The sequence below is a fragment of the Herpailurus yagouaroundi genome, unplaced genomic scaffold, assembly GCF_014898765.1.
Source record: "Herpailurus yagouaroundi ecotype Mexico unplaced genomic scaffold, PumYag 187, whole genome shotgun sequence".
In the NCBI taxonomy this organism is placed as follows: domain Eukaryota; kingdom Metazoa; phylum Chordata; class Mammalia; order Carnivora; family Felidae; genus Herpailurus; species Herpailurus yagouaroundi.
The window spans coordinates 26,267,880-26,293,368 of NW_024412418.1; the positions used below are offsets into that span (position 1 = coordinate 26,267,880).

Here is a 25,489-nt window from a genome sequence, read left to right on the forward strand (position 1 = left end):
GTACAAACAAAACTAGCCAGAATAACCAGTCACCACAATTGTTCAGAACTAATCGCTTAAAACAAGGTAAATCAGCAGGAATAAAGTGAAAGATTGTAATGGAATTATTTGAAAACATCTCAGGCATGTCCTGGACTCAGTATATATTTGACTCAAACTTTACATCTATTCATCTGCAGGCAGCCATGAGAATCCATTTGCAGAATGATGACCCTGAAGAACTCTGTCACATTATGAAAGAACCCATCATCTTCACTTGAATGTGTTTACTGAGGCAAGAAGATGGAATAATTTGTTTTAGAGAGATTTACAGCCATAAGAGTTGAACCAAAATGGGTTTTCTTCTTAAAACTTACTAGATATTTCTCTAGATCAGTGGTTACTGACCTTTATTATTTTTCTCTGAGCCATGGACTCCCTCTGAGAATCTAAACCCTTTCCTTTGAGAAACACACATATGTATCTATACTTTTTTTTCTGTTATCTTAGAATTTCAGCATGGTAAGAGATTCTCTGATATCAATCTTTATATTTTACAGGATCTCTAAGCATCGCTATTGTAGAGAATAGCAAATTAGGGAACCCAACTCCAATCTCCAAATTTGGAGATAATGTCCAGTGTTTATTCAACTCATTTAATCTACTGGTGCTAAGAACAGTCTTAAGTGTGGTCTTAATTTATTTTCATTGCACAGAGTCTTGGCCCTGTGTTTTTTGTGTGTTAAAAATTGTGAATTATAGGGGTGCCTAGGTGACTCAAGTCTGTTAAGCGTCTGACTTGATTTCGGCTCAGGTTATAATCTCATGATTCCTGAGTTTGAACCCTATGTCAGACTCTGCACTGACAGCACAGAGCCTACTTGGGATTCTCTCTCTCTCTCTTTCTTTCTCTAACCCTCCCCTGCTAGCATTCTCTCTCTCTCAAAATAAAGAAACATTAAAAAAAATTACAATAAAAATGTTAAGTCTAATATTTTAGGGAAGGTAGGATTCTAACTTCAAAAAGTTATCATCTAATTGAGGAAATAATCCAGAGAAAAGCAAAGTTAAAATAACATTGTAAAGATAGGTAAAATGACATTTATACACACAAGATATCGTAACATACACATATGTATAACTGAACGGTTTGTCAGTGGTACTTACCTCAAGTACTCAAAACCCTTTAGTGATGGTCTGCCATATACTAAACCTGGTTATCATGTACTCTAAACCTTTATTAAGAAAGGTTGTTAATAACACAGGCTACCAAATTTTAGAACGCTGTTCTGACAATGTGAAAGTTACTCACAGTGTTAAACCCATATCTCTAAAGAAAACTTAAAGAAAACAAATTAGAAATAAAACAAACCAATTCCCTCCATTTCTAAAATTCATTATAGCTCCAGGGCAGACATGACTTGGGCTTTGCTCATCAAACGTGATTCCTGCAATACATATGTAGACAGAAATTTGTTACATGAGAAAACAGTATAGATGTTATCCGTTGCCTCATGCACAAGAGATAGATAGGGCTGTGTAATTCCAGAGTCTGCAGGGATGGGAGCATCAAGCTGGCTGGCAGCTTCCTGGTCTTGGGAGAGACAGCCTAGCCTTAATACAACCAGTTCTGGGGTATACTGTGGTAGTTCCTAACGTTCAGCCTATAAGCTATGTATTCAGTTCTCCTAACAATTTTGTATGATCTCTGTATGAGTTAATAAATCCTTTTTGTTTTAGCAGAGAATTATTTTTGTCAAGGCTGAGAACAGCAACTGGCACACTGCATCTAAAATCACATGTTCTATTTCTCCTATGCCTGGATATGTCCGTGGCTATTTGGAATTCTTTGGAAATCTACAGATTGGTCAGTGACTTGACCTATGGCAAGAATTTTCTCCCAGTCACTTATAACAACAGCAATAAAACCAAATGTAAAAAGAGATTAAATCAGTTATTAGTAGGAGCTAGAGGAGTCATATTAGTAATTTGGAGTCAGGTTAAACTTTACGAGCCATGCAATAAATAGATGAGCAAAAGAATTGAGAAACTAGAAAGAAAAAAAAAATGGAGCCATGAAAAATAGTGAGAGGGAAAGCCTGCCACTGAAAAAAGGTAGATTTGACAAATTTCTGATCTCCATCCCTGGGCAGAGTGTGGCCCACTTCTATGGTTCTTGAATTTCGTTATTATTATTTTTAGTTTGATTACTTATTTCATCCTTACCTTGAACCGTCCTGAATGAGTCTCGGGAAAATAATCATAAGAATCGGTCTTAAAACAAACCACCATAACAAATAGTGCTGGGGGTTGGGGGGAGGGGCATCTTTCTCCCTACTTCTCTCCTTCCTTTATTTTTCCTCTCCCCTCCCTTCCCTTTTATCTCCATCTACTAATTAGATTCAGACTATGTTTTGATACCAATCTAAATCAAATATTACCAACTATGTATTCCTTTAAAAAGTCCTGGAGATAATCAGACTCACACATTTCATTAAGGGGTTTCAATTAATCAAAGATGCATACCATAATGTCTAATTTGTCCAATATTTCAATATCTACATATGATCCTACTCATTCTTTGAGACTTTCTTATATCTAGGACCATTATAGATAAACTTACTTTATCCTAGGGGGTAAAATGAGTAATTTAAAAAAAAAAAACATTGGAAAGAATAGTGAAGACAGCATATTTTGAAAGTGCAAAGTCAAAGAGGCTCCTAAGCTTTGGAGTCCATGAGATTATCTCTATCACATGATAATGCACTTATCATATATATGGAAGTCATAGAAGGCAGGCTGACTTTTTTGTTCCTTTGTTTCATTTTTTTGGCTCAAATGTTTTCACACATATCTTTTTAAAATATTTATTTATTTTTGAGAGACACAGAGAGAAACAAAGCATGAGCAGGGAAAGTGCAGAGAGAGAGGAGGACACAGAATCCCAAGCAGGCTACAGGCTCTGAGCTATCAGCACAGAGACTGATGCGGGGCTCAAACTCACAAACTAAGAGATCACGACCTGAGCCAAAGTCAAACACTTAACTGAGCTACCCAGGCACTCCTGGTGCAAATTTTCGTATTTGCTCTAATCATATAAAAATAACCAAATACAAAATGAAAAATCAGTGATTGCATGCAGAAAAATTGACTGCATAAGAGACATCAAAACCAGATAATCTAAAAACTGCCAACAAACAAAAGTCCAGGACCAGATGCTTCACAGGTGAATTCTACCAAACATTTATTTTTTAGAGTTAATACCTATTCTTCTTAAACTATTCCAAAATATAGAGGAAGGAAAACTTCCAAATTCATTCTCTGAAGCCAGCATTACCCTGATACCAAAATCAGACAAAGACACTACAAAAAACAAAACTATAAGACAATGTTGCTGATGAACAGATGCAAAAATTCTCAACAAAATATTAGCACAAATAATTCAAAAATACATTAAAAAGATCATTCAATAAAGTGGAATTTATTCCATGGATGCAAGAGCAGTTCAATATTCACAAATAAGTCAATGTAATATATCACATTAACAAGAGGAAGAACAGGGGTCCCTTCGTGGCTCAGTCAGTTAAGCATCCAACTTCGTCTCAGGTCATGATTCACAGTTCATGGGTTTGAGCCCCACATCCGGCTCTGTACTGACAGCTCACAGCCTGGAGCCTGCTTCAGATTCTGTGTCTCCCTCTCTCTCTGCTCCTCCCCTGCTCATGATCTGTTTCTCTCTCTCTCTCTCTCTCTCAAAATAAATAAACATTAAAAAAAATTTAAAGTAGGGATAAAAACCATATGACCATCTCAATAGGTGCAGAAAAAGCATTTGACAAAGTGCAATATCCGTTTACGATAAAAACCAACAAAGAAGGCTTAGTGGGAAAAAAAACCCCAATATAATAAAGGCCATATATGAAAAATCCACAGGTAATATTATATATACTCAAAGGTGAAAAACTAAGAGTTCTTCTGCTATATCAGGAGTAAGACAATGAGGTCTACTATCACCACTTTATTCAACATAGAACCTTAAGTCTTAGCTGCAACAATCAGTCAAGAAAAATAAATAAAATGCATCCAAACTGGTAAGAAAAAAGTCAAACTGTCATATTCCCAGATGATATGATAATATGTAGAAAATCCTAATGATTACACCTAAAAACTCCCTAGAACTGATAAATGAATTCAGTAAGGTTGCAGGATATAAAATCAATGTATTGAAGTTTGTTGTATTTCCACACACTAATAATGAAGCAGAAGAAAGAGAAATCAAGAAAAATATCCCATTCACAATTACACCAAGAAGAATAAATTATCTAGGATTAATTTAACCAAGGAGGTAATAGACCTACATTAAGAAAACCATATTAAGTTTTAACTTAATATATTAAGAAAACTATAAGATACTGATGAAAGAAATTGAAGATTACAAAATAAATGGAAAGATATACCATGCTAATGGATTGAAAAAAAATTAATATTGTTAAAAATACCATAATACTCAAAACAATCTACAGATTTAATGCAATCCCTATCAAAATAGGAATAGCTTTTTTCACAGAGCTAGAAAAAATAACCTAAAATTTGTATGGAGCCACAAAAAAACCCTGAATAGCCAAAACAATCTTGAGAAAGAAGAACAGAACTAGAAGTATTACAGTCCCAAATTTCAAGATATAGTACAAGGCTATAGTAATCAAAACAGTATATTACCAACACAAAAATAGACACATAAATCCATGAAACAGAATAGAGGGCCCAGAAATAAACCCATGCCTCTATGGTTAATTAATCTATGACAAAGGAGTCAAGAATATACAATGGGGAAAAGACAGTCTTTTCAAAAAACAGTGTTGGGGAAACTAGACAGCCACATGCGGGGGAAAAAAAAAAAGAAAGAAAAGAAAAGAAAAGAGAAAAAAAAACTGGACCACTCTCATACACCATACACAAAAATAAGCTTAAAATGAATTAAAGACCTAAATGTGACACCTAAAACAATAAAAATCTGAAAACAAACAAACAAACAAACAAACACAAATTGGGCAGTAATTTCTTTGCTATCACCCTTAGCAAGATGTTTATGGATATGTCTTCTCAGGCAAGGGAAACAAAAGCAAAAATAAACTATTAGGACTACATCAAATTAAAAAAAAAAAAAAGCTTTTGAACAGCAAAGGAAACCATCAAGAAAACAAAAATGCAACCTACTAAATGGGAGAAGATATTTGCAAATTATATATCCAATGAGGGATTAATATCCAAAATATACAAAGAACTAAGACATTTTAACACCAAAAAAAAAACAAAAAAACCCATATGGTTAAAAAAATTAGCAGGGCACCTAAATATGCATTTCTCCATAGAGCTGGCCAACAGATACCTAAAAAATGCTCAAGATCACTAATTATCAGATAAATGCAAATCACAACCACAATGAGATATCACCTCACACCTGTTAGGCTGGCTGGTATTGAAAAGACAAGAAATAACAAGTGTTGGTGAGGATGTGGAGAAAAGAGAATTTTCATGTACTTTTGGTGGGGATGTAAATTGCTACAATCACTGAAGAAAACAGTATGGAAGTGCCAAAAATAGCATTACCATAGGATCCAATAATTACAGTACTTGGTACTTAAAGAAAACAAAACTACTAACTTAAAAAGATATATGCACTCATGTCTACGACATATGTTTATTGTAGCATTACTACAATAGCCAATGTATGGAAGCAACCTAACTGTACACCCATAGATGAATGGATAAAGAAGATGTGTATACATATACAATGGAATGCTACTCAGCTATAAAAAGGAATGAGACCTTACCATAGGTGGACCTAGAGTATATTACGCTAACTGAAATAAGTCAGTCAGAGAAAATCAAATACCATATGATTTTACATATATGAAGAATCTCAAAAGGAGTTTCCACCATTTATTAATTCCTACTGTGGTAATTTCATACAAAGAAATACACTGGGGGAATAGATGTGACTTGAATGTCCCATGCAAGAGAACATAAGCAGAAAAGCAGGTCATAACTTAAAACTTTCTGCCTCACACAGCATTTGCTTTTTCTAAAATCTGAGTATTTTTCCTCCTCCAAGGGATATATTAAGTCTTAAAACCCAAATCCTTAGGTGGTAATGTATAAATGTCTTTTAATAGTTGCGTTCACATAATGGGAAAAAAAAATGTTGATCATTCTTTAATAATTTTCAAAAGTCCCTTGTTCTACTGAAACTTCCCCAAAACCCTCACTCAGAAGTTCTCTGGGGACTTCAAGCTTCTTCCAGAAATGTCTTTATACCTATACTGTTTCCCTCACCTCTTTATATTTTGTTTAATTAATTCTTGTTTGATTTTTTTCTTGCTTTTCAACTAAAAATCTTCCAGGCAGCTGTCCGTATATGGGTCAATCATTTTGTTTAGTCTCTACACATAATGATCATTTGTCAAAATAATAAGCCTAAAATTTCAAGGAATTAATAGAAAGGAGTCAAATTTAAAAATTTCAATTGATGATATATGTTCACCATTAGATTTCATTAGGGAAGTCAAAAACTGTCTCTACTTATCAGTTATCATCTTGCAGATTTTCAATCTGATGAAAGTGAGTAGTAAATTTCATTTCAAAGCTTTATTTAGTAGATATTACTCCTGTGAAGTTGTATTTGTTTTAGAATTATTCTAGCCTATACATTTAGAAAATTAACATCATACTATAAAGGTATCCTCCAGAAAAAAATATTTCATTCATTCTTTATATATATTTGTTATGAATAATTTATAGATTGATTTTAAAACTGATTTCTTCTTATAGTCTAGACTTAAAAAAATTATCTAAGATTTAAAATTAACTGATGAAGCTTAGTGATCTAAATTAACCTATAATCCTTCCATTATCATACAACTGTGTTCATGTTGTTCATATGTGTATTTGTGCATGCACAGGCAAATGTTCTTTATTTCCTATTTTAATATTGACTTTAATGTTGTTTTAAACATTCCCCTTTCCTTAAATAATCCCGGAAGTGTTTGACTGGACTAATATGACCCTCTCACTGAGTTCCAGTGAACAAGATATTATCCAGTACACTCAGCATTCCGGGGTAACTCTGGTCTACTGATATTTTCCACTATAAATAGGAAATTGAGATTTAGCCCTCAGGGAAACCATTATCAAGTCCCTTCCATCTTAAGTTTCTTAAGAACACTCAGAAGTAAAACTCATTAGAAAGAAATTAAAATACAATAGAATCATCAGAAAGCCATTTAAAATCTGTCTTGCTTTCCTTTCTTCTGTACATTTTTCACACACCTGTTAAGCCATTTTAATGTCATAATCAGAGCACTGATGATAAATGCTTGATACCAAAACATTTGTAAAGTCTATTTTTTAAACTTGATATCAAGATGGAAACCATTTAGGAATAATGTGAATAATGTATCTCATCTATTGTTCAAATGTCTCAAAAAATAAAGGAAGGAATAGATGAATGAATGAACAAGGGACTTAAAAGAATAGAGATTAGGAAAATCTAGAGTGATTATTTTGGGATTTAAACTAAACCATAATTAGTGAGACTGATCAAGGAAAATGTATTATTAATTAGTCATGGTTTAAGAGTCCTAATTAACTGCATTCAAGAAAATGGAAATGAAAAGGTAGAAATAGAAATGTGATGGAGGAACTGTAGAAAATAAAGTGGTTGTATAACAAGACAGAGAATCAGAAGAAAAAAAAATACAGTATTTTATAGAGTCCTTATACTTTGAAGGCTATAGCGAAACCTGTTCCAGCCTATTTCTGTTAAACTTTATGTTACTTGAAGATTATCCTAAATAAATTTTTCATTCTAGATTAACTCTTCCTTGCAGGAAGTCAATTTCTAGCTAGTCTTCTTCTTCACCCCCTCTGATGTCATTTGGTGGATAGATAAATTTATGAAATGAAAATTAATTTGTAATAGTAGTCCAAGCAAAATATAATTAGAAGGAAAATGAAATAGGGAGGCATGAACTAATAACATTATCAAATACAGATAGAAGTAGGGATTATCTACTCTTTGAAATTCTTAACCTTACAATTCCTTTCCATTCACACATAAGTGTGGGACCCAAGGAATTTAACAAAAATCCCCTACCCCTGGACAAGCAGAGCAAGACTAATTCCATTTTGTGCTACACCCACCATCTCATGTATAACCCCCACATGACCTACTTATTGCTTAAGACGCTCCCCCACCCTAGTCAAGCCGCTGAGCGCACCCTTACCGGAAACCGGCTCATTTAGGAATGTGGAACCCCTAACTGCCAGAGAATGTAAACCCCGCCCTTTGCCCGCCAAACTTGCGCGCCAATTCTGACCAGAGTGATAGGCTAGTTCAAACAGTTACTATAGGGTAAATTGTAATTCAATTGGCCACCTGCGTGTGGACTGACATGACTATGCAACTTTCTGTGTGTGTTACAATCTCATTGGCCATTGGCCCCTATAAAACTGCTACGCCTCTTAACCTAGGGATCCAAGTCCCTGCTCCGCTGTGTTGGGTATACTTGGGCCCAAGCTCAAGCTTGCAAATAAACCCTCGTGTGTTTGCATCCGTATCGGCTTCTTGGTGGTCTCTAGGATTCGAAATCAGGGGCATTACTATAAGGTCAAATTTGCATGTGATCAATACTCCAAAACTTGTGATGAAACTATATGTGGGTTTGTCTTTTTTTTTTTTTTTTTTTATAGAATTTGCCTGAAATATATCTTACCTCATTCTGGAGATCTCGGATCATTTTGCTCTTTCTTTCCATTTCAGTCTTTAAAAAATTAATCTGAAAATGAATAAAATATTATGTAAGAACATTTCAAACTCATTTCTATGGATTTGTCAATTTATTTTCATGATTTTTGAAGCATAATACAATGATTATTTCTTTATAAAGAAATACTGAAAAAGAACAAAGGATTAAAATTTTCATTAACCAAACTTTCATTGCCCAATTCATACATATATCCATTGATCATAAAAAAGCCTTTTCTCATGTAGTAAAAGATTCATTATTTTTAATTAAGAAACTGTGCATATTATAACTGTGATTCTCTAACTATTTAAACCTGAATAAAAAAAAATGTGGTCCTTTAAAAAAACAAAACAAGACAAACAACAAAAAGCCAGATTCTAGGGTTGCGCCTAGAAATCTCCACTCATAAAACACTCTCCAGGTAATTTTCATCAGTGGCAGGTTAGAAAGCAATTGCATGGTGATATTTCTGATCTCAAAAACACGGAATGTTATAATACTACATCAAAGAAACCATGATGTTTCCTTCCGAATGTGATATTGTTGGGATATGTGATCTTAGGTCAGTTGTCCAAGCCATGTTTGCATAAACATAGCACCTTTTCTCCCTGAGCATATCTGCCTGAGTATTTTGAAAACAAAGTCAGTATAGCATAGTTTTAAAATTTGAGACTTTATAGCCGTTGAGCATTCACTATGATAAAAAGTAAATTTATGATAGTGGATGAAATATTTAATTTCTCCAATTTTTTATTTCCTCATAGTCACATTTTTAAAAAAAGCAACAGGAAACAGATAAAATTAATTTCACTATTACATTTTATTTAATTCAATATATTCAAGACATCATTTTGACATGTCATGGATTAATGATATAATTGACATTAGAGTTTGTAGTACATCTTTAAAATGCACTGTATGGTTTACACTAACAGCATATCTCAATTTGGACCAGCCATTTTATAATGCTCAGCAGTCTTATGTACATAGTGGGACAACATAGTCTTAGAGGATCCCTGAAATAATACAAAAGAGACTGGTAATGTGCATTATCTACAGAGATAGACTGAATCAGTAGAAATCAAGTTTAGGAGTAAAATGAATTTTCACTATATATACAGATTTAAAAAAGAAAAAAAAACAGTTCTGACACATTTCAGACATAAACAAAAGATCAAGAAGTCGTATGTAAAATGTCTCTGGGCCCAACCTTAAGAATAAACAAATGTAAATATTTAAACTTCCTTCAAATCATATAAAAAAAAAATATTACACCTGAAAGGGCGGGCCTACACCGGCCGACTCCATCTTGTTCTCTGTTCTCCACCTTGAGTGACTATGTCCCAGACATGACCCCTTTTCCGGGAAAATCACAGAAACCTCAGACCGTGCCTCCTCCCCTTGAGTAACCTCCCGCTCACCCGTTCAAACTTCCTGATCAAAACACGCCCAGCCACCTGCGTAACAGGACTCTGACCCTTCCCCAGCCAATCGGCCGAGGCCACGACCCTTCCTCAGCCAATTGGCTGCCCCTAGACCCCTATAAAACCTTTGTGCTTTTGAAACTCACTCTCTCTCCCCTGTATCTCACCGCTGCGTCGGTGCAGGTAGGGGATTGAGCTCGAGCTACCTTGAATAAAGGCTCTTTTGCTTTTGCATCGGACTTGGCTCCCTAGTGGTCTTTGGGGATCACGAATTCTGGGCATAACAACACCTACTATTAAAGTCCTACCTAATTTTTCTTCCTTCCCTGTCTCCAGAAGTAACCACTACCCTGAAGTTGATGTGTATTTGTCTTGTTCATGTTTTTGTACATTTTGCTTTTGTTTGTTGTGTAAACCCTTACAACAGACGTTAACACTCTCTTCTGGCTTGTGTAGGGGTTCTTGTACCATTCCTTCAAATGGTAATAGAAATCTAAACCAATTTTGAATGGTCAAACTGCATATAAAACAAGCAGAAGCTTGAGAACTACCATGATCGTTATCTTGGTCGAATAATTTTCAGGGCAAATTTGAACTATGAAGATACTGACAGCAACCTGAATACATGAGTCACACTCTTTGTCCCTTTAAGAAGGTAATTTGATTTGGTTGGTAAACCAAGGAATCAATGGAGGACTTAATGCCATTTAAAATTAGATATGAATGCAGGGGCACCTGGGGGCTCAGTTGGTTAAGTGTCTGACTTCAGCTCAGATCATGATCCTGTGGTCAATGAGATCAAAGCCTCATCTCTGGCTCTGTGCTGACAGCTCAGAGCCTGGAGCCTGCCTCAGATTCAGAATCTGAATTCTTCAGATTCTCTGCATCTCCCCTGCTCACGCTGTCTCTCTCTGGCTCTCAAAAATAAATAAACGTTAAAAAAAAATTAAAAAACGAAAGATATGTATGCAGAGCAATAGTGTATGCCCCAATAAACAGCTTTTGCACCAATTTTTACTGCTTCATACTGTCTCAGCCTATTGGTAACCAATCTTGTGGCTGGACCGGCCTTTGTGGTTCTTAGTATGACTGCAAGACACCCTCATCAATATCATCAGGAAACTGAAAATTTTAAAAACAAAAAAAATAAAGGTATTGCTTACAAGTTGTGGAAATTACAAGTTACACCTGGGCCACACAGGGAAGCCTTAGGTAGAAAGAGCCAGGGAGAGCACAGGCCTGAGGTTATGCTTTTTTATTGGGGTGGAGGGTAGGTGAATTTAAAACATAAGAATGGAAATTTAAAACAATGGAAGAGAACAAACAATCAGCCCCAAAGGTCAATTACTGAAATCAAACAAGATCTTCAAAACAAAGGAAGCTGGGGGTTTTTAGGAGCTTTAAGTCTGGGAGGGGGAGGGCCTGGCCTTGCTCTTTATCTAGTGATGTGGCTGGCACCTCTGTGTTTATTTCAGATAGCCATCTTTGAAGTGGATGCCTCTGCAATCAAAGCTTAAGTGAGCTCTCCCATTACAAAAAAAAAAAAAAAGCCAACTGTTAGAGCTTACTTTAAAAACACTTTATAAGTACTAGAAAAATCTGATATATTACAGATTTGTCTTTAAGTCATGAACTACAAAAAGCACTCTTACTTATATTGGGTACCTCACTGGCTCAGTCAGTAGAGCACAGACTCTTGATCTTGGGGTCCTGAGTTCAAGGCCCATGTTGGGCATGAAGCCTACTAAAAATAAAATAAAAATCTAAAAATGAAGCCATCTTGTTTATATTAATAACCTATTCCTTCATGGACCTCAATTTTTCCCAAATCCTCACATTTTGATATTATTCAATATGTTTTCTATAATTAGCAACTTAAAAAAAAATTATCTTATTCTTACATACAAACACATGACATGGCGTTTTCTCACACATTACTTCAAAACAACCTTAAGAAGTAGCTAGACCAGGCTTTGTTTTGTTTGTTTTGCTTTGTTTTGTTTTGTTTTAAGCAAACTCTATGCCCACTGTGGGGCTCAAACTACAGACCCGGAGATCAAGAGTCTTATGCTCTACCGACTGAGCCAGCCCAGTGCCCCAGTTTTCATTATACTCTTAATTAAAGTTAGTTTTATTAATAAAGAATATAATTATTTAAATGTGAAACAAGGACAGAGAATCTTGAGAAGTCAGTGTTCAATATTCAAGAGCTAAAATATATTCAGAATATTCAAAAAGTATTAGCATTTTGAAACCATTGATCTCAAATCCCAGCAGGTTTTAACATCCCTGGAAAAAATAAGCATTCTCAAGAGATAGCTATGAATTTAATTCTCAGAAACAGAAAATATCATTTATTTACTTTGAACAAAGAATATAAGAACATAGCAATCCTTTATTCTTAATGAGAGTCAAAGCTAGAAGCTAATTTTTGCCTTTAAACTAATTATGTCTCACTTAGGGCAAGTTAAGCCATAAAAATTAACAAGAGTAGTGAAATGCATCCAATGAGCATTAATATATTTAATTACTCTGGTTACAGAGAATGAGAGCTCATTCTTCCTTGCTGTCTATTAGGACTTTTAGGAGGAACATAGTTTGAAAGATAAGCTATTCCATTATTTGCTCAGGGATAATAAAAAATATTCTTAAAAAGTACTTTCAAATAGCATTAGATCATGACAGCTCTACTGTTTCTTCAGTTTAATTTTTCATAAATTTATCTTCTTTCATATTTTTGTGATTTAAGCTTATTCTTTAAGTTTCATGTGATTTTATTATGGACTTATCAAATGGTATATTTGAAACATCTTTTGCATAAAACATACAACCTGCTATTTTTATGGAAAAAGGCATAGTTACTAGATATCTAATCAAGGGTAGCACATAAGATTATCAGCTCTTAAATCTAAAATAGCACAACGTTTGCAGAAGCAAATCCAGTTCTTCCCCTGTATTTGAGAGTGAACAATTATCTTTATCTCTCCTTATCATCCAGACTTCAATTACACCAACAGTCTAACAGAGAAAATAAATATTATTCACACCCCCCCTCAAAAAAGCTTAAAAATACAAACTAGTTTAATTCTTAGTCAACTTAGAATTTTCAAAGAGGGAGAATAAGCACAAAGCATTCTGAGATGACCACAATTTGGAAGAGGTACTATGAAATCTGTCTTCTAAATCCCATCACATGCACATTAATAAAATAATCGTTGTTTTAATACGTGTATCTCAATCCCATATTTGTCAAGATTGTGGTCATCTCTTTCCTGACTCTGGGTTAAAGCATATTGGTTATTCAATTGCCAGCACAGAACAATTCCTCCTGGTGACATGCTTTTCAAAAACAAAGTAACCAACACAGAGCCCACAGCCCGAGCCACCCCTTTGTATTGGCATGCTCTCACAGGCCAGCCCACTCACTATACACCTGCCCTGATCACCCCAGGGGCAGGTACAGGTAAGCATTCCTTACATCCCAGAGCCTGCTGAAGTCATTCACACTGACTCCTCCTAGTGCTGCTTACACCTTCTCACCCATTCCTTCCCACAGAACCCACAATAAAGACTCTTGCCCACAGTTCCCTCTGCCTCATGACCTACCCAAGTACTTCCATGGGTGGTCACCAGTCCCATGGCATGTCATCCGTCTTGGGAATTGTGAGAAATAAACTATCCTCTCAATGGTAGTCATTTCCTGATCTGTTGGCCTAACTGCACCTTAAACTTTCCATTAATATACTATATTTTAAAATAGACTCGGGTCCTAGAAGCAAGATAAAAGGCTCATTAACCATAAATGGTATATAAGGTGGTTCTGGAGAATACAGTAGAAATCCAGTGAGAATATCTGGAGAGAAGTTTGATTCTCAAGCCTAGGGGCGTGTCAGAATCACCTGTGGAGTTGATTCAACAGGAAGAATATGGCTCCGCCCCTGAGAGATTCCTGCTAAGTGGATGAGAGGTAGGGATCTACACAGCTTAACTCAGCTCAAGGTCAGTTGTAGGCCACAAGTCAGGAGCCATTGGTATGGGGCTGACACCAGCACTTTTGTCCTACTCTTGACCTCTGTTTTCATTCATAAATGAGGGTTGGGATTTAGAAGACCCCTAACAATCAAATACAACAAAACTCTTTCCTTGAAATGAATGCTGACCAAGTATTTTTATGATTTTGGTGACCGAATTTTCCTTATTGTATTGTTATTTTTTACAGGAGTGTTTGTTCCATGGTGATTTGGGGAAGAAAAAAAAAAATCTCCTAGCACCAAAGCAAAGGACACAAAGAAGAAACATACTTACGGTAGCTTGTTGTTTTTCTGCTTTCTCGGATGTCTCTTTAAGTTGATTTTGCAGGACCTCCTGGAGAGACTTCATTTGTTCTCTAGCAGAAAATAGAGAGCAAAAGGGAAACACAATTCTATTATTTCCTATGTACATTATGAAAGGAGGTTTTGGTGTCTACATACATTTAGGAAACTGATAACTAGAACTGTATATGGAGACATGATTAAGCATACAGGATGTATCTAAGGATTCTAGTAATAAAGTTTTCTCTCCCATACAAGTACTAACAGCTTTAAAGAAAATCGCCTTGCTATTGTGTCTTATAAAAATCCCACTGAGTGAATCATCTGTGAGCTGCATAATGTGTTAAATCAAATCAATATAATAATTAGAGTTGAAAAGCTAATTTTAGTGACAGCATGCCAGGGTATGAACATGCTGGTTAGAAAAAAAAAAGTTGCCACAGACTTGCAGATAGGATAAAATTACAACTCCCTGTGGATGCTTCTAATTGATTAATTCTAAGACAGTGTACTTTAGACATGCTTTATAAGGCCTGGGACTTTTTATAAAAACAAAGAGAAAAGAGACTTATTTCGGACTTGCCTCATTTATTGGGGATAATAAAAGAAATACATGTCTTGCATGTATTACACATTTGTCTCAAGCTCACTATTACGCATGGATGTTGCCTCACTTGTTAAAAATATAAACAGTTCCATAATTACGCATTCCTCTCAAGGGTTTAAGATTTACTCATATGGCAAGTCATACTATCTTTCTGTGCCTTCATTTTATTACCTAAGCTGCCACTTCAAAAAATTCTGATAGCAGATAAAGGTTAGTGTGTGTGTGTGTGTGTGTGTGTGTGTGTGTGTGTGTGTGTGTGTGTGTTTTATTCTGGCTACAGGAATAAACTCCTTCAAAGCAATAGCAACAGCCAAACAGAAACCTTTCCCAGCCTTACCAGCAGGACTCAAACTAATTTAAAATTCCCATTCTCATGGGAAAAGACTACCCACCCCTGCAACCTTTGCGTGTAACCACACTACAGAGACTAGAGATAAGACTGTACCGTCTTAGACCCATTTTCTTCATCTATAAAATGGGAACACTAATAGAGCTACCTCATGGGTTTGCAGTGACGTTCAGATGACACAATGTAGGCAAAATGCTTAGCACAAAGCCTAGAAAATAATCATTTAATAAATATGAGATCTCTGTCATAACCTCCAGCAGTACTCTGGGTCCCTAAGCTCATTCTTTGACCATCTCATCTTGCACACCTGTGGACTGTTCTTTCATCCAATGGGATTTAATGACGCTCCTAGATTTCTTACTTTAGAAACTCTTAGGTCCCAGTATCAATTTCAGGAATATCAATGAGAGTCCATAGGATTTTTAAAATCAATCTGGACTTCGTTTGTCAAAGTACAATATAACTGAAACATGTTGTAAAATAGTTATGGTCACATTGGTTCTTAGACAATTACTGTTCACCTGGAGGAAGCTTGTAACATGCTGGTGCTTAGAGTGGATTTAAGTCTCAGCTCCCATTCCTTCCTCAAACAGGTAGCATTGATCAGGATTGTTTCATATATGAACATTTAAAATTGGGGCTTCTGTTATTGTTTCTACTATCTTCCACAAAGACCATTTGTGGCATAATAGAATAGAAATATCTATATATATTGTGGGCTTCCAATGCATCAGGCACTCACTCTTAGAAGGTTCACATCAAACTATGACATGATACTACAGGCAGAAAACTGATACGGAGAAAGGTAGTGAAATTGTGTTCTAGAACCTATGTGTTCAAACCCTGGAGTCATTACACTACCTCTGTGGAGACAGAAAAAGAGGAGGGAAAGAACAAAGGGAGGGAGGGAGGGAGAGAGGGATGGAGGGAAGAACGAGGGCAGAAAGGGTCTACATGCTATCCCTAACACGCAGATCATTAATAAGCACTGAATGAAAATACAAACTATTATATTTCCAACTGTTAAAAAAAATATACTAAAATTTTACAATGATTAATTATATTTTTATCATTTTTAAATTTAAAAAGTTTTTAAATTTTTTATCATTTTTAATCAATTTTTAAATATTTAAATATTTTAAAAATAAATATTTTTTATCATTTAACTTTTTATCATTTTTAAATATTTAAAAATTAAAATATCATTGAATTTTAAATGATACATACATTTTAAAATTATAAAATATATTTTATAAAAATAAAAATGAGTATCTATGTATATTCAAAAATTCCCACATACTGACATCTATAGGCAATGTAGGGAGTAAAACAAAATTAAAAGGTTAAAGCACTTTCTGCTGTTAACAAACACTGGAGAAGGTAGAGGACTCTACACATTTTCTCACATCAAAGAAAGCTATCAGACAGAATGGTAAAGTTGATCTTTTGAACCTTCTGAATATCTCCATCTCCTCTTTCACCTTCCAGACTTATCTCTACACATTCCCACTGCTCCTGTGCTTTAGCGAGCCCCAAGTCTCTGCCTCACAGCCTTGGAAAGTTACACTCCTATGAGAGAGGACTCCTGACTTGCTCATGGGCAGGCCTCCTCCACCAACTATCACTGCTACTCCAGGGTTTTACCCAACTATCGCTGCTACTCTAGGGTCCTATCTGGACCAGCTGTTTCATACACCTCCAATGTCAAATTATAAATATGAAAACACACCAAAATCACACTACAGGAAGGCATTTTTTTTTTTACAACTTGTATCGTAAAAACATCTCAGATGGAGAACTTGCTGCTGCCCCATGTATCATTTTTGTTTTCAGAGAACACGATTCTGTACGATGCTTTGGAACAGAGAGTCCAAAACTGCCTTCTTAGAATCTCCATCCACCAACCACCATAGAGAATAAAATGTATTATTACTTTTTCTAAGGCAGTTTTCAGACACTTTAGGTTACCCTCCAACCCCCCAAGTCTCCACATTTAAGTACACACTCTCTCCTTATATGGTATGGTTTAGATCTGGAGCTCTTCTGTGGGTATCATCTAGGCTGTCAAAATGTAACACTCAAGAGCCAACACAACTTTTGTGTGCTCGCTCTCTCTCATACACATGCACGTGCACACAAAACTATGCACATGCATGCACACGCATTCCTTTCTCTGTCTCAACAGCAAGGTGCTCTCTGCTCTCTCTGCACGATTATAGCCTCTGAGTTTACTTACTCACAGTCTGGTTTCAGCTACACAGAGAGACTGATTAGATGCCTCTTAGTTACAGTTCCAAGAGGGAAATTCTAATTGATTCGTTTCTGTAACTGTGAGTGACGTTGAAGTCCTAATGACTTCTAGGGAACACTGGTGCACGTAAGTGTCAGGTGGCAAGCATCCCAGAGGATGAAAGGTTACTGAGAGCTGGATGTATAGCCAAGTGGCATCTACAATGCATTGCACTGTTTCAGAGTCAGATAAAACTTCTAAATTTGAAATTAGTTAACATTTTTATATTCTAAGATTTTTTTTTCTCTTTTACTGTTTATTAGTATCTCTTGTTTTCAAATGAGATACACAGTCTCCTTCACCTTCAGGTAGCCATGATTTTTATATCTCTCTTTGCAAGTAATCACAAAAACTAATATATCAAATGTCATATCTGTTTGAGAAATTACCAACCGTTAGAATTTACCAAATTTTCCATTCTGACTTTGTGTACATTATACAAGGTGCACATTTTAAACAAGCTTTCTAATTTTGAGTAAAACACTGAAATCGTAATACCAAAATATCAGGTTTGTTTTGCCATTTAATTGAAAGACTTGGCCCATCATCTGGTAGTTTGTATATCATACCAAGTGTATAGATGATGATCTGAAATTCTTTATAAATGTAACCATGTTTTTAGAGGTAGTTTATATCAAACCAATACAATCACGTAAAATGATCTATTTTTGGAAATATGCTAGCGAATTATCTTATACAAGCTCTTTAATACTTGACTTTGAAGACAATTTCATGTTAAGAAATAATAATTTCATTAAAATAATAAAAAGTCAACATAGGACAGTAGATCTGAAATTTTTAATGTGTCATCAGCTCGATCTGAATATATGCCAATGAGAGGTTTCTGGGTCAGAAGGTAAGGACAGTGGAGAAGATACAAGACAATGAGAAGGGACTACATGGTGTGTATAAGCTTTTTTGGAGTTTTGTGTTTTGTGATCAATGAACTAATGTGAAAGGGTGTCGCCACGGGGTAAGACACAACAGAGCAAATTCCACTTAATACATCTCTCATCAACTCATTTAAGCCTTGGAGCAATGATTTCCTATCCATTAAATAGGGAAATCATATCTACTTTATACGGTAATTATGAGGTGAAATAGGAGAATATATATAAAGCATCTAAGAGAGCCTCTAGTAAATGTATACAAATGCTAGCTTGTTTCTACCTTAAAATATCTTTTTTTTCCTTTGAGAGGCAATTTCAAATCATATTATACTGCATAGAAATCTACTCACAACACACTTCTTTCAAAAAAAAAAAAACCACAATCCAACACTAATAAGATTAGACTAATTCTACTTACGCTGTTAATAAGATTACCCCATTCCTTACCACCCCACCATTAACACTATGATCAAGTTTTGATGCCATTAAACATGTTATTGGACGTGTCTATTGATGGGCAGATTTATCAGGGTCTGTCTTACTAGGATAATAGAGGAAAATACCACAGATCCATGAACACTCTGTGATCTGCAGACAAGCAGCATAGCATAACCATCACCAGAGAACCTGTTGAAAATGCACAATTTCAAACCCCACCATAGATTTATTGCATACAAAGCTTCATTTGAACAAGATCCTCACGCATTCAAGTAAGAAGATAAATGAATTAATGCATTTAGAATGAAGTGATTTTTGTGAAATTTCTGAATGTGGAGTTTTTCACACTATGGGGAAAAAGAAAGAATTGAGAAAATTAAAGGAAAGCACAGTCTTACCTTTGTCTCTGACCTATTTCCAGAAGCTTCTGAACATCAGTTTTGGAAGTTTTCTCATCGTTTTTCAAAGACTGATAAGAAAAGTGGGAAAAGGAAATCTTATTCAAGTGACACAGTGAGGCTCACTTTTGTCTCTATGGCACAGGTGTAACTGCTCTTATGGCCCTGGAACAAGAATGTGCAAATGAGGCCACGATGGTCCTCATGGCTCTAAGGTGCCCATGAGAATTCATGACACCAAGCACAGGATAGGTGCTACACAGTGGTGAAAGCGAATATACTGAGTCTCTCAGCCCTTAGAGGTTCGACGGAGGGGAGAATGCTCTCCTAATATTTAGGTCTCTTTACAAGCAAGTAGAAAACACATCTTTTGCTCTTCCGTTGAAGTTTAGCTGTGTTCTTTGCAGCCATATTAAACCAGCTCTGGCATAGTTTCTACAAATACAAAGGGACATAAAAGACGTCTCTGAATCAGCTATGTAATAACATAATGCAAGATCAAAGCAGCCAAAAAACATGTACCTGTTTGGTCTTGTCTATTTATTCTTAATGAGTAATGCAGCAGCATGCACAGGAAAACAAGGGCCATGTAAAATTGTAACTGGTATGAAAAGATAGGGTATTAAGAGAAACAATATGTACCACCTCAGTCATTAGTGTTTATTTACTCTGGCAAATCCAGCATCCACAGACTGTGACTTAAAACAGAAAAGCCCACTGAGCTATTCTCGTTATAGAATCTGGCCCATTAAGCCTTCCCTAATAACTTTCTTATTTATAGTCAATAAACTATTTAACAGGGTAACCTATCTTTCTTGATATTAGATGTTGAAAGGGGCAGTGATATTATTTGCAGGAAAAGCAGCTGTGGCAGGTAGAAAATTAACAATCTTAGGAATGGCAAATACTTTACTTAATACCTATTTAACAAATATCTCTCATGAATTATGCAAAGTCCTGTGCAGAGGGATGACATCTGCCTTCACAAATTGTAGAGTCTAAGGCTAAAATCAGATAATTTTCATACAGCGGGATCAGCATTCTGATATGGATGTGGTGGGCTGAACTGCATAAGAGAAACTTCTTCCCTAAAATAACTGACAGAGGTCATAATTAGGAAGCAGCCAATAAAAGGCGTTTCGCTTATTTGGAAAGAATAGCTTTATATAACATACAAAGAGGGTAGGATGAGGAAGGGATGGAGGGCATTGCCAATCATGGGATTCATAGCTCAAAGTGCATCATGGTCATATGACCTGGGGCGGGTCACAAAATCTGCCCTCTGACTTCCTTAGGTGAAAAACAGGGATGCGATTTTTGAACAGTCTACTTTAGACATTTATTGGAAAAAACTCAAAGGGCAAAACAGATGTGGAAAAACACGTGATGAGCAGTGCAATAAAATAGGCCTATTCATTTGCTGACCATCTGCTATATTCTGGGCATTCTGACGGAAACCAAGATGAAGCGGATGACTGTCTTCAAGACATTTACAATCAAAACAAAAGAAGCAAACAAACAAACAAACAAAAAAACATGAGATGCAGAAATGAAAAGGGAAGATACAGCAAAGTGTATATAATGAGAAAAGCTAGGGCGTCCTTGGTTATTATTTATCCAGCAACATCTGAGGAAGTGAGGTTCACTTCTTGGAAAATATTCTTAGTTCCTTTAAGGATTCTAAAGGTTGATTTATGTACGAATTAATCAATGTAGTGCTTATTGGCTGACCTATATTACCATTCCATCCAGAGGCTATGGTTACAGAGAAAACTATAACAACTTTCAAAACTCCTTTCTTCATGAAGTTCCACTGGGAGGAAAATGTGGAATGGGTTATGTAGTTATTCACTATTAGTTTAAAACCTAGAATCACCATTTATTAGATGTGTGACTGGGCACTTCCTTGGCCTATTTGAATCTTGCTTCTTCATTTTATGAGTGAAATATTACCTTAATTTTGTGAAGAGGTTGCTAAGAGCATTTAATAAGATAAAAAATGAAAAATATCTTGCACAATGGCTTACAGAAAATGGAAAAAGGCTTTTTAAAAAATGACATTTAGTGGTAGGATTGTTACCCTTTTAAAAACCATGAATCCATGAAATTATATATTGTTGTCAAGCAATTTTCCAGATTGTACTTGGGTGTCTTGACTTAGGCTGCTGGTGTAGACACACTGAGTTTCCTGACCATACATGGGCATCTAACCATATGCTTGAAATAATCTCAAAGTGGCAGGTATTCCATGCCTCTGAGAAGGGGCCAGGCCTCCTGATCACTCTTTGTAGCCCCATGTAACTGGTGAATTTCTACTTAAGGATAAGATGTAACTCTGGTATCAGCTTCCTGTAGAAATTGACTTAGTTTCCTTTTTATCCAAGTCAGGGCTTTCCTAACATTCTATGTATTCTTCCATCTTAGCACTGTTACCGCCCTGATACTCATCTCTGTGTTCTAATGGAATGTGGGTGGGTTTTGTGCTTCTTTATTTTTATGTTCTCAAGTTGTAACATAACTTCAGGAACAAGAGCTTGGGCGCTGTGCTCATATACCTGCTCTGCCACCTAATTCTCACTGTGTCCTCCATGGTTTCTTAACCTTTCTCTAACTCTCGTTTTCCCACTTACAAGACAGCCATAGCATAGTGTTCATGTAAAAATTAAATAGAAATTATACAAAGAATACCTAATGCAAGACCCTGAGACCATGTTCAATAGACTGGAGTGGCGACTGACACCATCATCATCCTTATCAACTTCATGGAATAAAAAGCTAAGGATAACAGTGACTCCACATGGTTCAGAAGCATGGTTCAGTGCAGTAACTAACAGACAAGCCCTGAAGCCAGACTTCCTGTACTGAAACCCTGGCTTCCCTTGCGACATTCAAAAATAACTTATCTTCTCTAAGCATAATTCCTCATGTGCAACAAGAAAAATCACATTAATAGTACACATCTCAGAGATATATTCTGAAAATTAAATTCTATAAAACAGCAAAGCTTTTAGTATGCATTATGTCCTCAATAATTTCAATATTCAAGCAAATATTAAAATATAAGATATTTCAGAAAAAAATTTTTTTAGATAATGATCTTGTCTCTGGTTTTTGATTGGGATTTCACTGAGTATTCATACATTTTCATAGCTGACTCTCACCTTTCTAAGGCATTTACCCATTTTAGTAATGAGGTTTATTAAAGAATCTTGAGAACTGTCCTTTGTGGAATTCAAATTCTCTTCTAGAGATCATCCCTATATTCATTCAACTCTTGGTCATAATTAGTTTTCATCATTTTATAATATAAAAAACACAGGGGGCAAATTGATCTTAGAAGCTTGAGAAACTGATGGCCTTGCCAAGCACACAATTTTCTCCTTTCTGAATTTGCAAACCACAGATTCCCAGACTGCATTTCAAATGGCATTTCTTTTTAAAGCTCATATGATAATAAATAACTCCCATGGTCAAGCCCAGAAAACATATTCAAAACTGGTAAAGAAAAAAATGCAGGAGTCTTTTAATGCTAATCCACCGAGACAGGCCAAGTCCTTTGCAGCCAGGAAATTTAGTTTTCATCTCACCTGAAGGTTGACTTTAATTCCATCAAGTTCTCTTGATGTCTTTGTCAGCTGATGGAGGATGTTGCTTCGCTCCTTAAAGACTTCTTTCAGCTGCTTTTCTAGATCTTCATAGTCCTGTCTAACACAGAAAAAAATCGCATGAGAGCCCCTCAAATGCTCCCATGTGGCTTTGGCCACTTTAAAAATAATCACAAGCCCTCGCATTTAAAGCAAAATCAAGATTAATTGAAACCTTACTTACTAGGATGTTTTATTTGTCCTCTTTCATCTAAAAGGGGAAAACTGAAAACCAAAGAGCTGTATAACAAAGGTTTCATTTTGCATTGAGGACCCTCCAGGCTACAGAGAGTTTCCAGAACAATACTGTATATCTTTGATAGATATAACATAGCTTATCAGGCACCTCTTGGAAGACAGTTATTTTTCCAAACAGCAAAGAGATATGATTTGAACCAACGTATCCCAAAGACACAAACAGATTCTGACATCAGGGAGACACACTTGGGGACAGAGCCAGAGCAGAATGTCGGGGTCTTGTTTTATCCCTGCTGTGTAGGGAAAGAAGTCCACTGAAAAGGCACCCCTTTGCAAACATGTCTAAGAATGTCTATTGCTATTAAAGAGGAACGGGAAAAAACAAAATATCTATGAAATCAGTCAATAAATATTGTAATCAGAGTAAAATTTGAACAGACTTGTTAATTTTCATGAAAGAAAGACTTACTTAACTCCATATCATATATATACACATATTTTCTTTTACTTTTTTCATATGGTCTTTGTAAGAAGGCCAGTAGTGTAATTCTCATTTTGCAAATATAAAATAATTGAGCTCAGAAGGACCAAGTTACTATCCTAAGTTCCTATTCAAGGCATAAATGAGCAGGTAAGGTATGTTTATGTATGCTATGGTGTGTGTGTGTGTGTGTGTGTGTGTGTGTGTGTGTGTGTATGGGGAAAATGTAGACAAAGAAAAAGATAATTGCCAGGGCAGCCCAGAACTGTAACTGAGAGAGAGAGGCTAAAATAATCAATTGGAGCACATAGGAGAGTTGCTAATCCAGGAAAGACTTCCTGGAAAAAAGTAGTACAAAATATAAAATGAACTTGTTAAGAGAAATAGCAATTAGCTATAGAAAAGGGGAAAGCACATGTAAATACTAATAAAAATGTGCTCACTGAATTTTTGAAAAGTGCATAAGTATCAGAAGGTTTGGAGTCCTAACTCAGGGGTTGGGACTTCCTGCTAAATGAGGATGTGGAAAGCATGAAAAAAACAGATGCAAGATGCTTAAGTAACAGGAGTTTTCACAATTTGAAAATAAATAATTACACAGGGAGTGACATGGTCAGATTTATGTTTTGTAAAGATTTTCCTGGCTAAAAACTGGAGAGTAAACTGGAAGAGGGAAAAACCTGGAGAAAGGAAGCCCACAGCAACAATCCAGAGAAAAATTTGTGGTGGCTTAAATTAGATTAGAAGCAGCAGAGGGGCACCTGTGTGGCTCAGTGGGTTAAGCGTCTGACTCTTGATTTCAGCTCAGGTCATGATCACGGGGTCCTGGGATAGAGCCCCTAGTCTGTGCTGACAGAATGAGGCCTGCTTGGGATTCTCTCCCTTTTTCCTGACCGTCCCCCTCCCCCACCACACACAAACTCACTCACTCTCTCTCTCACAAAAAAAAAAAAAAAAAAAAACCATGAAAAACAATTAAAAAAAGATTAGAGGAAGCAGAGACAGAGAAGCTTGCACTGATTTCAGCGAAACAAGCAAAATTGAATCAATAATATATAATTTTTTTTATTTTATTTTATTTTTTTAAATTTTTTTCAACGTTTATTTATTTTTGGGACAGAGAGAGAGAGCATGAACGGGGGAGGGGCAGAGAGAGAGGGAGACACAGAATTGGAAACAGGCTCCAGGCTCTGAGCCATCAGCCCAGAGCCTGACGCGGGGCTCGAACTCACGGACCGCGAGATCGTGACCTGGCTGAAGTCGGACGCTCAACCGACTGCGCCACCCAGGCGCCCCAATTTTTTAAAACATCTTTTGTCTGTGTGTGTTATGAGGAAGGAGAGGCAGGGCACTGGCCTGTTTCTGCCTTGGCAACTGTTGGACACAGCCCTTTACTGAGAGAGAAGTCATATGAAAAACAGTTTTTTTAGTTAAAGTCAGGTTGACAAGTTCAATTCCAAACTTGCAAGAAAATGGCTCAATTTTCTAGTTTTTTAAATTTTCAGTCTTACTGCAGAACTATAAAGGAACTGAGTCTACAATCTACAATAGGTTTCTAATACATTTATTGGGTTATGTAAATTTCTTTTTCTCATGAGATAGGGTGCACATAGTGGCGGAGAGGCAGAGAGAGAATCCCAAGCAGGCTCCATGCTGTCAGCTCGGAGCCCT

The 25,489-nt window shown here is 36.0% G+C and overlaps 1 protein-coding gene across 5 annotated transcripts in view; it reads right to left on the minus strand.

Annotated features, from left to right (window-relative positions):
- LUZP2 (leucine zipper protein 2) overlaps positions 1–25,489 on the minus strand; it is a 510,394-nt gene that overhangs the window by 250,715 nt on the left and 234,190 nt on the right. For 4 of the 5 annotated variants that reach the window (XM_040495599.1, XM_040495596.1, XM_040495595.1 and 1 more), the window contains exons 2-5: positions 23,083–23,200; positions 19,496–19,566; positions 14,516–14,597; positions 8,754–8,816 (exon numbers count right to left, since the gene is read on the minus strand). In XM_040495599.1, the coding sequence (XP_040351533.1) occupies positions 8,754–8,816; positions 14,516–14,597; positions 19,496–19,566; positions 23,083–23,200 (334 nt within the window). The remainder of the gene's footprint in view (positions 1–8,753; positions 8,817–14,515; positions 14,598–19,495; positions 19,567–23,082; positions 23,201–25,489) is intronic. The other variant, XM_040495598.1, reaches the window with a different exon arrangement.